The sequence below is a fragment of the Polistes canadensis genome, unplaced genomic scaffold (genome assembly GCF_001313835.1).
Source record: "Polistes canadensis isolate GaletaPanama2010 unplaced genomic scaffold, ASM131383v1 scaffold_176, whole genome shotgun sequence".
NCBI lineage: Eukaryota > Metazoa > Arthropoda > Insecta > Hymenoptera > Vespidae > Polistes > Polistes canadensis.
Genome location: NW_014569723.1, coordinates 197,078 through 209,900, shown reverse-complemented (window position 1 = coordinate 209,900; position 12,823 = coordinate 197,078). Strand labels below are relative to the sequence as shown.

The window sequence follows — 12,823 nt, the reverse complement described above, 5'->3', positions numbered from 1 at the left end:
TGTAATTTGTACATTTAAAAAGAAACAATCATTGTAACATTCGATATTTGTACTTATAGGATCACCAAATCATCCTCAACTTATCACACATCCAACTGTTATCGGTTCCGCACCAAAACAAGCGAAATCGAAGAAACGGCCAAAAACTGGTGGTACGGGGAACCCAAACAGTCCAGAATCCGAAGGTGCAGTGGTGGTCATGAGGCGAAAACCATCGGTAAAGAAGCCACCAGCGAAGCGTGGCGCTCAGCCCCCAAACCAGGAAATCCCTCAGGGAGCAGAGGGAGCTGAGGGAAACCTACCAAGCCCGTACGACAGTGCGAGCCTTTACAGTAACGCCTTGCCTTTAGTGGGTCATACGGCGACAGCGAAACAACCGCCAGCGTACGAGGATTGTATAAAGGGACAGTCCATGCAAGGCTTGCAACAGCTTGGCCTTGACACATTCACGAGTAACTATGGGCTGCCAAATTTTCACGACCAACTATTAGCCTCGCATCAGAGACAAACGCAGGGTATGGTGAACACGTTATCGCCACCGTACAGCAATCAGTCACCGCCACATTCAGTACAGTCAAACATGACGCTCTCTCCTCAAGCGAGCTACATGGGCTCGCCCTCGCCAGCAAAGAGCCGGCCATCACTTCCCACATCACCAACGCACATCGCCGCCATGAGACAGGCGACGCATCAAAAACACGGAGGCATGCCACCAGTGGGGTTCGATTTTGAGAATTTACCTTATTCCAGTCAACAACAGCAGCAGCAGCAACAGCAACAACAGCAGCAACAGCAGCAACAGCAGCAACAACAACAACAACAACAGCAGCAACAGCAGCAGCAACAACAACAACAACAGCAGCAACAGCAGCAGCAACAACAACAGCAGCAGCAGCAACAACAACAACAACAACAACAACAGCAACAGCAACAGCAGCAGCAGCAACAACAACAACAACAACAAAGTACGCAACAGCAACAGACACAACAGTACTATCAGTACTTGACGCCACCATCTCATCATTCTGGGCCGGACGTAACGCCGCAACATCTAATGCAAGCACCGGAAAGTTTTCCGACGCCTTCACCGGACAGCCCCGGACATTGGTCCTCGAGCTCACCTCACTCGAACAGCGATTGGTCCGAGTGCATGGCGTCGCCGAACGCTTACGGTGCTGGGGGTGGAGCTCATCAAAGTAACAAGGGCTCGGAGGCAATTTATATATGAAACGAGCAAACGCTCTCCTTCTCGCGCGAGTAAATCGTAGCTTTTTACTGTGAGAAAAAGAAGAAGATACGAAGAAAGAAAGAAAAAGTATATACTGTGATTAAGCTCGTCGAGATCGAGAGTAATAGTTGTTTCATTAGCATGAAAGCATACACGAGCCTACGAAGAGGCCATTACATAACAATAAATTGTGCCTTCGAGTGCTATATAGTGTGTTAGATAAGTATATCTAGAAGAATGTATTAAATTATGTGTTTCGAGAAGCACAATGTTTCCTAATGGCTTTTAATGAATACGTTTTTTACTGATTTTGTGCGAATTGTAAGATATATATAAAGTATGAGTGTCTGGTTGAGGAGAGCGTCAGAAAGTTCTTTCTTTTTTTCTTATTCTTTTTTTATTTTGTATTTTTTTCTTGTACGATCGCTTATGAACGTACAGTTCCATACATAAACATTCCATACGTATGGCATTCTTTTTATAGTTTTTTTCTTACTTCCTCGATGTCATTCCTATCGAGAGGTGCGATCCATCATCTTAACAAAAGTAGTATAATTATTAATGTTTACTTCTTTCAACAAATATGGATCATTTTTACATTTAGAGTGCATCGATGGGTGTTGATACGTTTCTCTGACCTCTCTTCTACCCGAAGTAGCCGAAAGAGAGTTTAAATAATAAGAATTTGCGGCGCAGTTAAACGGTACGCAAATTAAATACTATAGATTGTTGTGAGAGAAAAGAGATTATTATTATTATTTTTATTATTATTAATATTATTATATTATTATTATTATTATTATTATTATTATTATTATCGTCATGATTATTATCACCATCTCATTACTATTATTATATAATTATTAATTATTACTAGTAGTAATAATCGAAAAAATATAGTTCTTCGCGCGCTTGCAATATGTCGCCAGTGACACGTTCGATAAGTAAACATGGACATATTGGAATCGGGATTCACGTAGAACTACTAACTCAACCTCTACTTTATAAAAAGCAAATAATTTGTAAATAGTATCTCCTCCTCTTCTTTTTCCCCATATCCTTCTGCAACTCACTTTGCACCCCCTATCGAGTACTTTTTTATATAATTACCTTTTCTCTCGATTTTGTACATTATTTTACATGTTTTTTTTTTTTATAAAATGTAAGTTAGCCGTTTTTTATTATAAAATGATTCGTATGTCATAACCACATCATTCTCTTTTCAACATCGTAATAACGAACTATGTATTTCTTGTTGTGTTAAGAATTAATTCTAGCTATCTTTAGTGCTGTTCTGAATTATGCATTAGCATAAAAGAAAGTTCTCTTCCTATAAATGAAATCTAAGGGATCTACATAATACTTGTGCCTATATCGTAAATTTATGCATCGAAAGAAATGAGAAATTCTATATTTATATATGGCTTTTACCTTGATCTTATAAGAGAGTATCTTTATGCGATTTGCCCTTATATTGCCGAAATTTATGCGGGTACTGCCAAATACATGACAATAAAAATATGAAGAAGAGAAACGTGTATGTATTTTTGTAAGATTTATATGAGATAGAAAATTATATTAATCGAACTTTAATGCGTTTGTTATCAAAAAAGTAAACAATTATCTTGTTTCGCGTATAACGAGGATATAATGTTACTTGAGAAAAAAGAGAAAGAAAGGAAGATACTGTGTAAAAATTAAATCACAAATCTTCGTTGTTCATTAGTAATAATAATAATCGTGAAAGTTTTTCAACGATACATGGACAATATATACATATATAAATTTATTGTTGTACGATCGAAAGCAGTTATTATGTGTTCATAATTCATTTCCAACTGCTCTCTTTTTCTTCTTTCGAATCTCATACTTCTGTGTTAAAGAACAAAAAAAAAAGAACAGATTTAAGGATATACTGATATAGTCTAAGATCCATTTATAAATAAGTTCTTATAATTACGATAGATCTTGTTATTTCTTGTAACTTGTAAAAAGTACTGAGATTTATTCGTATTAACTATTTTATAAGCGAACTAAGAATTTGTTCGATCCTATTATTATATCCTATCCCGTTCCCACACTACTTGATCCCATATTTTTATAAATAAGTTATGCCTTTTAAACGGATGTAATAATAAAGATAATCTAACATTCACGATAGGCTCGTTGTTCTTTTATATAGATATATTTTTTTGTTCTTTTTTCTTTTTTTTTTTAAATCGCATTATATCTCATCATGCAAAATTTGACGGAATTATTAATGTATGTTTTTCAAATGTATTGATAAGGTTTATATAGGTGGTCACTGGCAATTATACTTTTTTTTATTACTTATACTTTGGTTTTATTTTTTATACACATTTTGATCATCATCGCATATGATTGAATATCGTGGTCTCTGTATATAGATATAAACTCACCATATATTATTATTAAAAACATATATATGTATATATATATGGATATATTATTAATTAAATTTACTGCGAATCAATTACCACTCGGGCTCCATCTATCGGTGTAATCTCAACTAACAACGAGCAAAATGAAAACATTAAATGGGTCGTTTATTTTATAAATTCAATATTACTCATTATTTAATATTTAAATTCATTATGAATACTTAGATCAATTTATTACTAGGTTTCGTTTATTTTATTCTGGAAACAAAGACCTATAATTTATAAATTATATACGATAAGTGCGTTTTCATATAAAAGCCTTCAAATTTCTTTCCCGTCCTTTTCATTCGTAACGTTGACCAAGAAGTGGAAAAAAATAACATTTATTGAAGGAGAACCGCGATTTTATCGCAAACATATTTAACGTCAAACTCTCAAGACATCTAGCAGCAACGATGCACCGTTAGCTATAACAATAATACAAGCCCAATGGAAAAGAGAACACACAAAGATCAATTTCAATAAATATTTTAGCAATACTACGAGATATTATTCACATATAATAATTACTCCAAATGAATTATTTTTTTTTTGTTCTCACAAAATGATCAACACCGCAAATTTTTTATATACATACAAAAAACTTTTTATTGAATTTGAATCTTTTTATTTGGACATTGATATTAATACGCGTATTACAGAACTTGCAATCGTGCGATGAGTAAAGAGGCATATTTGTAATTAGTTATTTTCTTTTGTTTTGTTTATTGTCGAGCTAAGGATAGCAACGAGTGTCGCCGTGAATGGTGCGATATAAACAATTATCTCATTCGCTCTCTTTCTTTTCAAATGTTTTTCCCTTCTATGCATTTTTTGTTTCTTTCTTTTTTCTTCCTTCTCTTTCTCTGCCTGTCTGTCTCTCTCTCTTTCTCTCTGTCTCTCTCTCTCTCTTTCTCTCTCTATCCCTCTCTTTCTTTCTTTCTCTTCACGTAGTTTTCCCGCTTCCTTTCAAACAGCTCGTCGGCAAACTCGCGGGAAAATTCAACCGGTGTCGGAAGTGCAGGATGACGTGTCGGCGATACTCTGATCGTTGTTGCTTTCTGTTGATGAACTGTCGTTGCTCTTAATTCGCCTTTTACGCAGCTTCGCGAACTGAAACTCCTCGACTGGAACTGTACACGAAGAATAATTGATATCAACTTAGCTTTGTTTATTCTTACTTTTCAGAGTTTGGTTTCGTAAAGGAAAGAGGGGGGAGCCAACAGGCTCGGAGGTTGTTCATTCTCGAAAAAACGGGAAAAATGAAATGAATAGTATTTTTTAACGAAGTTGACGATAAAGGCTCCTCGTATATTTAATTTTTCTTTTACCACGCTATCTCCTAAATTTTACCGCATTATACAACATTTGGAACATAAGTATGTTACAGTAGAAGTACGTCTTTTTATTTCTTTTCTTTTTTTACTGTCTATTCTTTTTTACACGTTGTTCGTATTTGTAACATAAGTATTTACTTCGACTGTAACATGTACATTCAATGACACTCATCACTCATCGTCGATACAAGGTACCATCACTTTGTTCATTAATATTAAAAAATATTATCCGTCATCAATTTAGTGAACTTTACATCAGACGAACTTTGCTCATGAATACGTTTGTTTTCTTTGTTTCTTCTTTTTTTCTTTACAATGGAATAAAATCTCAACTAATCGCAGTTTTAAAATCTGTATAGCACCAGTAACAACAATTCCTAATTTCTCTTTACAAGTGTGCACTAATATACTTTTGATTAAAAACTTCTTAACGAGAAGATACGTGTTAATTGAATTGAATGGCAGAATACTTTAGTTTAGTATTTTATAAGAATATTTGTCTAAATATACTCTTATTAAACATATGTAATTATCTAAAGTTTTGAACTATTTTCAATAAGAGATAACATATTAATTGTAAATAGGCAAGAGATTCTTAATATTTATAAGTTTATAATAACACTGCTAGATAGATAACTCTGTGTTTTTTGTCATTGGCATTATCTTTAAACGTCATTTTTATTAGAATAGAAAACTATGATTTTTTTATGATAAATATGTAATATCGTATGAGAACAGTATTGAGCATATACAACATTTCTGCAATTAGTTTGATAATATAAAAAACTTAAAACTTATAATTATATATAGCATTACTTTATGCAAAATTCAATATGAAGAGTAAATGAACTCTTAAATGCAAATTGTCATTTGTATATAGCACGATGACAAGAAGCTTCCTAATAGCGATATACAAAATATACTGTAGATACTGTAAGCAATAAATAATTAACTATATTTTTTACTATTTTTTATAGATGACGATACAATAAGGAAAATGTTAAAGTCAATACTTTGGCATTACAGTTTTTGTATATATTATAGGAAGCATTACTAAAAGCATGTAAACTACACAGTGAATACTTTGTTGAAAACATCTATAACACTATGAGTCAGAAACGTTTAATAAAAATTCATTACCAAACATGTATATATTGAAGAATCGAACAATTATTCGGAGATAATGTTAATTCACTGTATAACTGTATTATTATTTCAAGTACAATTATGGTTACCATCTGAATCTGGATCTCTCTCTGTATCATTGACTGTAGCACTTGGCAGGGGAACTATTTCCGGTTCCAATGGCTTTACTGGACAATCAATATCTTCAACAATGACCTCTTCCGCTAAACTGCTTCTTACAGCCTCTGTGATATTAGTTAAATGCTGATATTCAAATACGCTATCATATTTTTCATATTTAACTTACCGTTAAATGCCTGTGGATATTGCTGACTTAATTTAGTTTTCACTATACGTATTCTCTTGAAAATAAAATCCAAGTCTTTCTTCATTTCAATCAATAAAGCAGTATGCTTTTTAAATTCAGCTCCTGCCAATTTAAGCCTATTTATCGATAACTGATTGCAATTGGTTAACATTTCATTGGTTTTCTCAAATCTCTGTAACCTAAAATATGAAGAAATCCAATCCTTATTATATGGAAAATAGTTATAAAATACATACTACAAATTGTATGTAAATTTAATATTCACATTTGTTTTTGAGCTCGTATCATAGATTCTACATCTTGTTGATCAACAATTCCTGCCAGACCTTGTATGAACACCTCTGGTGCTGTATAATTTTGAAAACATTCAAAACTTCCAGTATCTGATTCTGGTGTTCCTTGTGTAGTTGTCATGATTCTTATATCTCTCGGTAAAAACTTTAGTAATTACTTTTTCACAAATTCTCCCATTCAAAAATACAAAATTTGTTTGTAAATTTCACATTAAAAGTTTTTAACTTAACATGCAATAATTACAAGTTTCTCACTATAGTGAATCTATATACATATATTTAATATACTTGAAACATTTATCAAAACATATCATCTTTCAAGACATAGTAATAACACCATCAAATTATTGTATTGATCTTTGACTGTTCAAACTGACACTCCATCGTTTCCGCCATTATTAAGTTATCCGCAACTCAGTATTGGGATTCATGTACGCGTCATTTCAAATACATACCTACGATGAAACTTTTATTATCTTAATGAAATATTGTTTAAAACATAAAAATATTTGGAATAAATTATTATTAAAAAAATCAAAGTTATGCAAAATTGTCAATTTAATACAAAAATTCGAAAACTTTTTTAAATCGTGGCGCCACAATGAAATAAAAAACAGTAAAAAAATATTGAAAATGTCACTTGATATTTATTGTTTTTTACAGCTGTTCAATATTGACTACATCAGACAAATCGAGTTCTAATTCTTTTAAGTTAATCCATTATTTTGTGCAATTAAAAAGTATTAATTAAGATTAATTTGTCGATATTTGCGACATAAGAAGTGACGCGTTTACACGGGGGAGGAGAACAACAGCTGTTCGTTGTTCGATGTTTTCAAGCCTGATAATAGCACGTGAGGCATTCAAATTTTCTCAGTGACTGTTGTCCCTTGAAGTAAAACCTTGTCATTATAATCTTGCTAAAAGAAGAAACTTTATTGATAGTACTATTGCGTGCACTTGCATTTAAAATGGCCCAAAACATTAACCCATTTTATTCTTCTCAAAACACACCAAGCAAAGCTACAGAAGAGAAACAGAGCAAACCTAAAGATAATCATGCAGTTAGTAAACGGTACGTCTTCCACTAATACGTCTAATATTTTCTTTTACTTTTCCTATCAATATTATAGTTTTATATTTGTCACTTAACTTAAATTGGACTTTTTTCTTACTGGTAACTCTAAAATAGTGCATTGGTTGAAAAAATTTATTCGATTATACGAATATGTTATTGAACGACATAACCTTTGATTTTAATCAAAATAATATCTTATCATTGTACTTAAGTGCGTATTTAGTGTGTACAAAAAATGTGGCTTAATATATTTATTCGAGTACATAGTTATTACGAAGATTGTTTATTCACTTAACGAAATTATAAGCGTTTATTTGATTAGATAGTTCATCCATACATTTTTACTATTAACATTAAAACATTTTATGCTTATTAAGAAAATATATGTCTTAGACTACAAAAGGAACTTATGGTTTTGATGACGAGTACAGATAAAGGAGTCTCTGCTTTCCCAGAAAGTGAAAACTTATTCAAATGGATTGGAACTATTACGGGACCTAAAGATACAGTGAGTTTATTTGGAGAATAGTATTTGTTAATTAAATAATTTATATTTGTCATATTTTTGATCTATGTTATGTACTTTTGCATATCCATAAAACATTTCAATTTATGTGCTTCAGGTTTATTCTGGCTTTGTATACAAATTGACCTTGGAATTTCCACATAGTTATCCATACAGTGCACCAATAGTACGATTTGCCACCCCTTGTTTTCATCCAAATGTGGATTCGGTTGGAAATATTTGTTTGGATATATTAAAAGATAAGTGGAGTGCTCTATATGATGTTCGTACTATTTTATTATCTATACAATCTCTACTTAGTGGTAAGTAATTTTAATCATGTTTAAATAATATGAAGTTGAATCTTTAATATCCTTTTACTTTTTTATATATTTATAATTATTTTTTTATACAACAGAACCTAACAACGATAGTCCACTTAATCCAATGGCAGCCGAATTGTGGAGCGATCAGACAAAGTATAAAAAGCACTTAACGGAAGAATATCACAGAAATCACAAACTTAATCAAGATTCATGATAAGTCCATAATTATAATCATTCTGAATCTTCATTACTATTATTACTATCAGTGTTTTGATTATAACTAAGTAAAAAGTTGAACCTTGTATGCTTCTAAGACTTATTTACATTGACATGAAATCTTTAGATTCATTTTTCATTAGTCTAAAGTGTAATATGGGAACAACATTACATGCTTCGCTTTATTGCATTTGTTCTTAAACAAATTATTTTAGTTCTTACTACGAATTTAATTTCATAGAATCTCTGATTTTAAGATTAGGTAAGAACATTTTAGACATTTGCAATTAAATCGGATTTTTTGTGAAAAGTATTTATTTATTTTACACTTAGTAATATTATCTTGAATATCAACATCATATACTTCTCATATTTGACAAGTGCATTTGGTATAAATATATATCTCCATTTCATTTATAATCATTGTATAATTCTAAAATAAATATTTTAAAATGATTGTATTACCTAAAGAAACTTATTTGATGCCAAAGTTTATTTATTTGAATTACTATTTGGAACGATGTTGAATGATTTTTCAGTTACGAAGTAATATATATTTCGCGATGCTTAGAACGCGTTTTACAGTAAAAATTAGGTGTCAGCCGTTTTAAGACACGTAGTAAGTACTAGGTACCCGGTGATTTATGGAATTAAAGTCAGGTAACAGACTGTGATAATAAAACATTCCTTTAAAATACAATAACTGTAAGATAAACATTTCGAAAACCGCCAAAAAACAATATATTAAAATCATAAAGAAAATCATTATTGATTATTTTTTTCAATGTATCTTGTGAATTTAATTTTAATATGAAAACTATTATAATAGATATATCAAATCTAATCTTAGATAATTTCTGATAATATTTGAGTACACACGTACATTATATTAAAATCTCAGTATTGACGTGAATATGGCGACGTTACGTGCGAGACTTCTTGCTGTTACAAGTGCATTAACCAAGAAAAAATCATTAAATTTTTATAAGCATGATATACAAATAGCACGTACAACAATGGGACGAGCATTTTCAATGAAAACAAATCCAGATTTTGAGGTAAAAGATATTTAATTTTACTAATGAAATAATATTTTATTTTCACGTGTATATTATCTTTTTCTAGGACAGAAAAGTCATGGTTAATGGCTTCGATATCAACTATGTTAAAGTTGGTGTTGGTAACCATACGGTTCTTTTATTACCTGGTGCCTTAGGTAATTAAAAAATTACATATTTATACCCATGCATGTATTAAATTTTATAAATTTTGAAGTAAGTTGATTGAAATAACTATGTGAAAAAGCTATCGTACTCCTTATATCTTTTCATTTTTAATACATATACAGGTTTGTCACAATAGGTTATAGCATTAACGTTTATCGGTAAAAAAGGAAACGCTAATAACGAATATACCTATGTATGATATATTTATTATTAATATTAATATAATTACATTAATATATTATATTATAATACAATAATGATAATAATTTTTTTTTGTATTATTATAATTCGTATATTTATTTCTTTTTATTAAGTAATATATTATTATATTTATGTAATATTTACTTGTAACTTGTAAAAAAAACTTTTTGAACATTTGATCATTGATTATTACTAACAGTTCGTTTTATTTTTTAGGAACTGCCTGGACAGATTTTAAACCACAACTGGAAAATCTCGATAAAAATAAATTAACCATAGTAGCGTGGGATCCACCTGGGTATGGAAAATCGAGACCACCTAACAGAATATTTTCTGATGACTTTTTTCAACGTGATGCCGATTATGCTTTTAATTTAATGAAAAATTTAGGATATAAAAAATTTTCTTTAATTGGTTGGAGTGATGGTGGTATCACTTCTCTCATACTTGCTGCTAAGAATCCTGATAACGTTCGTAAGATGGTCGTATTTGGTGCGAATTCTTACATTATTCCTGAAGAACTAAAAATTTACGAAAGTAATTATTTATTCTAAGCCTTTATATTTACATATCATTAAAATTATTATCTTATGAATAACGAAGACTTATAAATATTTTATTCTATTTAAAGGTATTAGAAACATCGATACGTGGTCGGATAAAATGAAACAACCATTGATTGAAATTTATGGAGAAGAGTATTTTAGAAATACTTGGTCCAGTTGGGTAGATACCATGAAAAGAATATACGAAAAAAACAAGGGTGATATATGTAAAAACGATTTGCCTAAAATAAAGTGCCCTACTTTAATTATACATGGGGCTAAAGATATTATTGTAAAGCCAGAACATCCAGATTATTTAAAAGATCGTATACCAAATTCCAAGTATATATATTTTGCATATTTTTTCTACTTTAATTATATAAATTATATTAGTTTAAAATAGATATTTAAAATTTTTTTTACAGAGTAATAATATTTGAAAAAGGAGCTCATAATTTACACTTAAGATATCACGAGGAATTTAATGCCTTGACAACGAAGTTCCTAATAGAAGATTAAAAACATCTTTCATTTTGTCATTTTTTTAATAAGGACAAATTCTACGATATTTGTACGTATTCTATATTACTTCTACATAGACATATAATTGAAATCTTTATCCTACGAAGAGTGTGCAGGTCAAACACATTTATCTTATTTAGGAACCTAGTATCATAACCGGATCGTTGAACGTCATCAAGTAAGAATGGTATAGAACTCGAAATCGTTTTTGGTCGTAGCTCGCCGAAAGAGGCTTAACGTTTCCTTTGCCCACGCTGTATCGCGATTCTCCTTTCTCTGCTTGGGTTCTGATGCCGGTTATCCCACGTACGTCCTCCGTGCCAGGTCATACGATCGACGTGCCCGGTCGTGGCGAACCGACTAAGTACCTAGAGTGGTGCCTCTTAAAAAACATAAATCAAGTGTCACGGTATTAAATTTCTCCTCTTCTATGGCTCCCCTCTTTTCTATTCTAAGATGTTCGAACGAACAACAGTCTTAGCAAATTTCCATCGATCCATACTCCATAATTAAGAATTTCTCTTACAAGTCTGTCAGCATTTTTTTTCTATAGCCAGATGATCGATATTATTTTTAATTTCACAAATATTTCATTATTTTGAAGTTTTATTATAAGTGACAGGTAATGAACGTGATAAGTCAAAGGACATATAATTGATTAAATCGTTTAATTAATTGTTCTAGATTACTTTCTATTTCTATCACAAGATTAACAAGATTATTATTACGGTAACAAGCTGTCGTAAGTACGGGAAGTGTCGCTTATGTAATGCCAAGGCTATGGAGTCATTTGATGAAGGTGATTTTTATGAAGGCGTTTACTTACGAGCTTTATCGAGCTTTAATTAATTATAATATCAAACATAATTATTATGTGCAATCGTCGCCCTACATTCTACATATATTATTTTAGATTTGCATTCTATAAACTTTTTGTTGTTTAAATGGAAAAGGAAACGATATGATATGAGCACTAGATAACGAACACGTACGATCGTAGATCTGACATCCGTTCACTACTTTGCCACTAGCATAACAAGTATATAACATCTAATCTGCATATCAATCATGCACTACACTGTTGACTGCTCGATACGTCATAACGAGATTCTCGATCTATTGACGTAAACGTATCTACGATTTTATTCTAGATAAAGTTATCGATTTTTTTGTCCCTATCGTTTCGTAGAAGTAACATCCCGTATGGACATTAATATTTATTTTACTTTTTATGCAAGTTTTTTTAATTGACTCGTTCCGCCCAAGAATATACAAATAGTTCTTTTTATAAATTTGCATTTTATTTCTTAGATAATAGACTTTCCTGCATATCCTGTTATCAAATTTATGTTTGGTAGCTTCTAGATTCTATGATGTAGTATAGGGCATATAATGTTCTTTATTTAAATTTTATTAACATACTCTCAACATTTCTCTATTGCAGTAAAAAAA

At 31.1% G+C, this 12,823-nt stretch overlaps 4 protein-coding genes across 5 annotated transcripts in view; 3 read left to right on the top strand and 1 right to left on the bottom strand.

Annotated features, from left to right (window-relative positions):
* The window catches only part of LOC106789311 (neurogenic locus Notch protein), a 104,465-nt gene extending 102,455 nt beyond the window's left edge, over positions 1 to 2,010 (top strand). Inside the window, exon 13 of the mRNA XM_014753410.1 lies at positions 60 to 2,010. Coding sequence (XP_014608896.1) covers positions 60 to 1,228 — 1,169 coding nt within the window. The 3' untranslated portion in view covers positions 1,229 to 2,010. The remainder of the gene's footprint in view (positions 1 to 59) is intronic.
* Positions 2,011 to 4,299: 2,289 nt separating this feature from the next.
* LOC106789309 (kxDL motif-containing protein CG10681) lies at positions 4,300 to 7,236 on the bottom strand. Its single transcript, XM_014753408.1, has 4 exons — positions 6,725 to 7,236; positions 6,439 to 6,638; positions 6,242 to 6,376; positions 4,300 to 4,802 (listed from the first exon to the last, which is right to left on the bottom strand). Exons 1-4 carry the CDS (start codon positions 6,871 to 6,873, stop codon positions 4,672 to 4,674), a joined length of 615 nt encoding a protein of 204 aa, XP_014608894.1. The 5' UTR covers positions 6,874 to 7,236; the 3' UTR covers positions 4,300 to 4,671.
* A 166-nt stretch (positions 7,237 to 7,402) lies between these two features.
* LOC106789310 (ubiquitin-conjugating enzyme E2 C) lies at positions 7,403 to 9,010 on the top strand. Its single transcript, XM_014753409.1, has 4 exons — positions 7,403 to 7,827; positions 8,224 to 8,338; positions 8,454 to 8,658; positions 8,754 to 9,010. The coding sequence occupies exons 1-4, from the start codon at positions 7,724 to 7,726 to the stop codon at positions 8,873 to 8,875; spliced, it is 546 nt and encodes a 181-aa protein (XP_014608895.1). The 5' UTR covers positions 7,403 to 7,723; the 3' UTR covers positions 8,876 to 9,010.
* Positions 9,011 to 9,763: 753 nt separating this feature from the next.
* On the top strand, positions 9,764 to 12,170 carry LOC106789308 (valacyclovir hydrolase). 2 transcript variants are annotated; one of them, XM_014753407.1, is made up of 6 exons: positions 9,764 to 9,935; positions 10,003 to 10,093; positions 10,521 to 10,841; positions 10,936 to 11,191; positions 11,275 to 11,420; positions 12,056 to 12,170. In XM_014753407.1, the coding sequence occupies exons 1-5, from the start codon at positions 9,792 to 9,794 to the stop codon at positions 11,366 to 11,368; spliced, it is 906 nt and encodes a 301-aa protein (XP_014608893.1). In that variant the 5' UTR covers positions 9,764 to 9,791; the 3' UTR covers positions 11,369 to 11,420; positions 12,056 to 12,170. The 2 variants fall into 2 exon arrangements, with proteins under 2 accessions (XP_014608893.1, XP_014608892.1); XM_014753406.1 differs by having other exon boundaries at positions 11,512 to 12,170.
* The last annotated feature ends 653 nt before the right edge of the window (positions 12,171 to 12,823 follow it).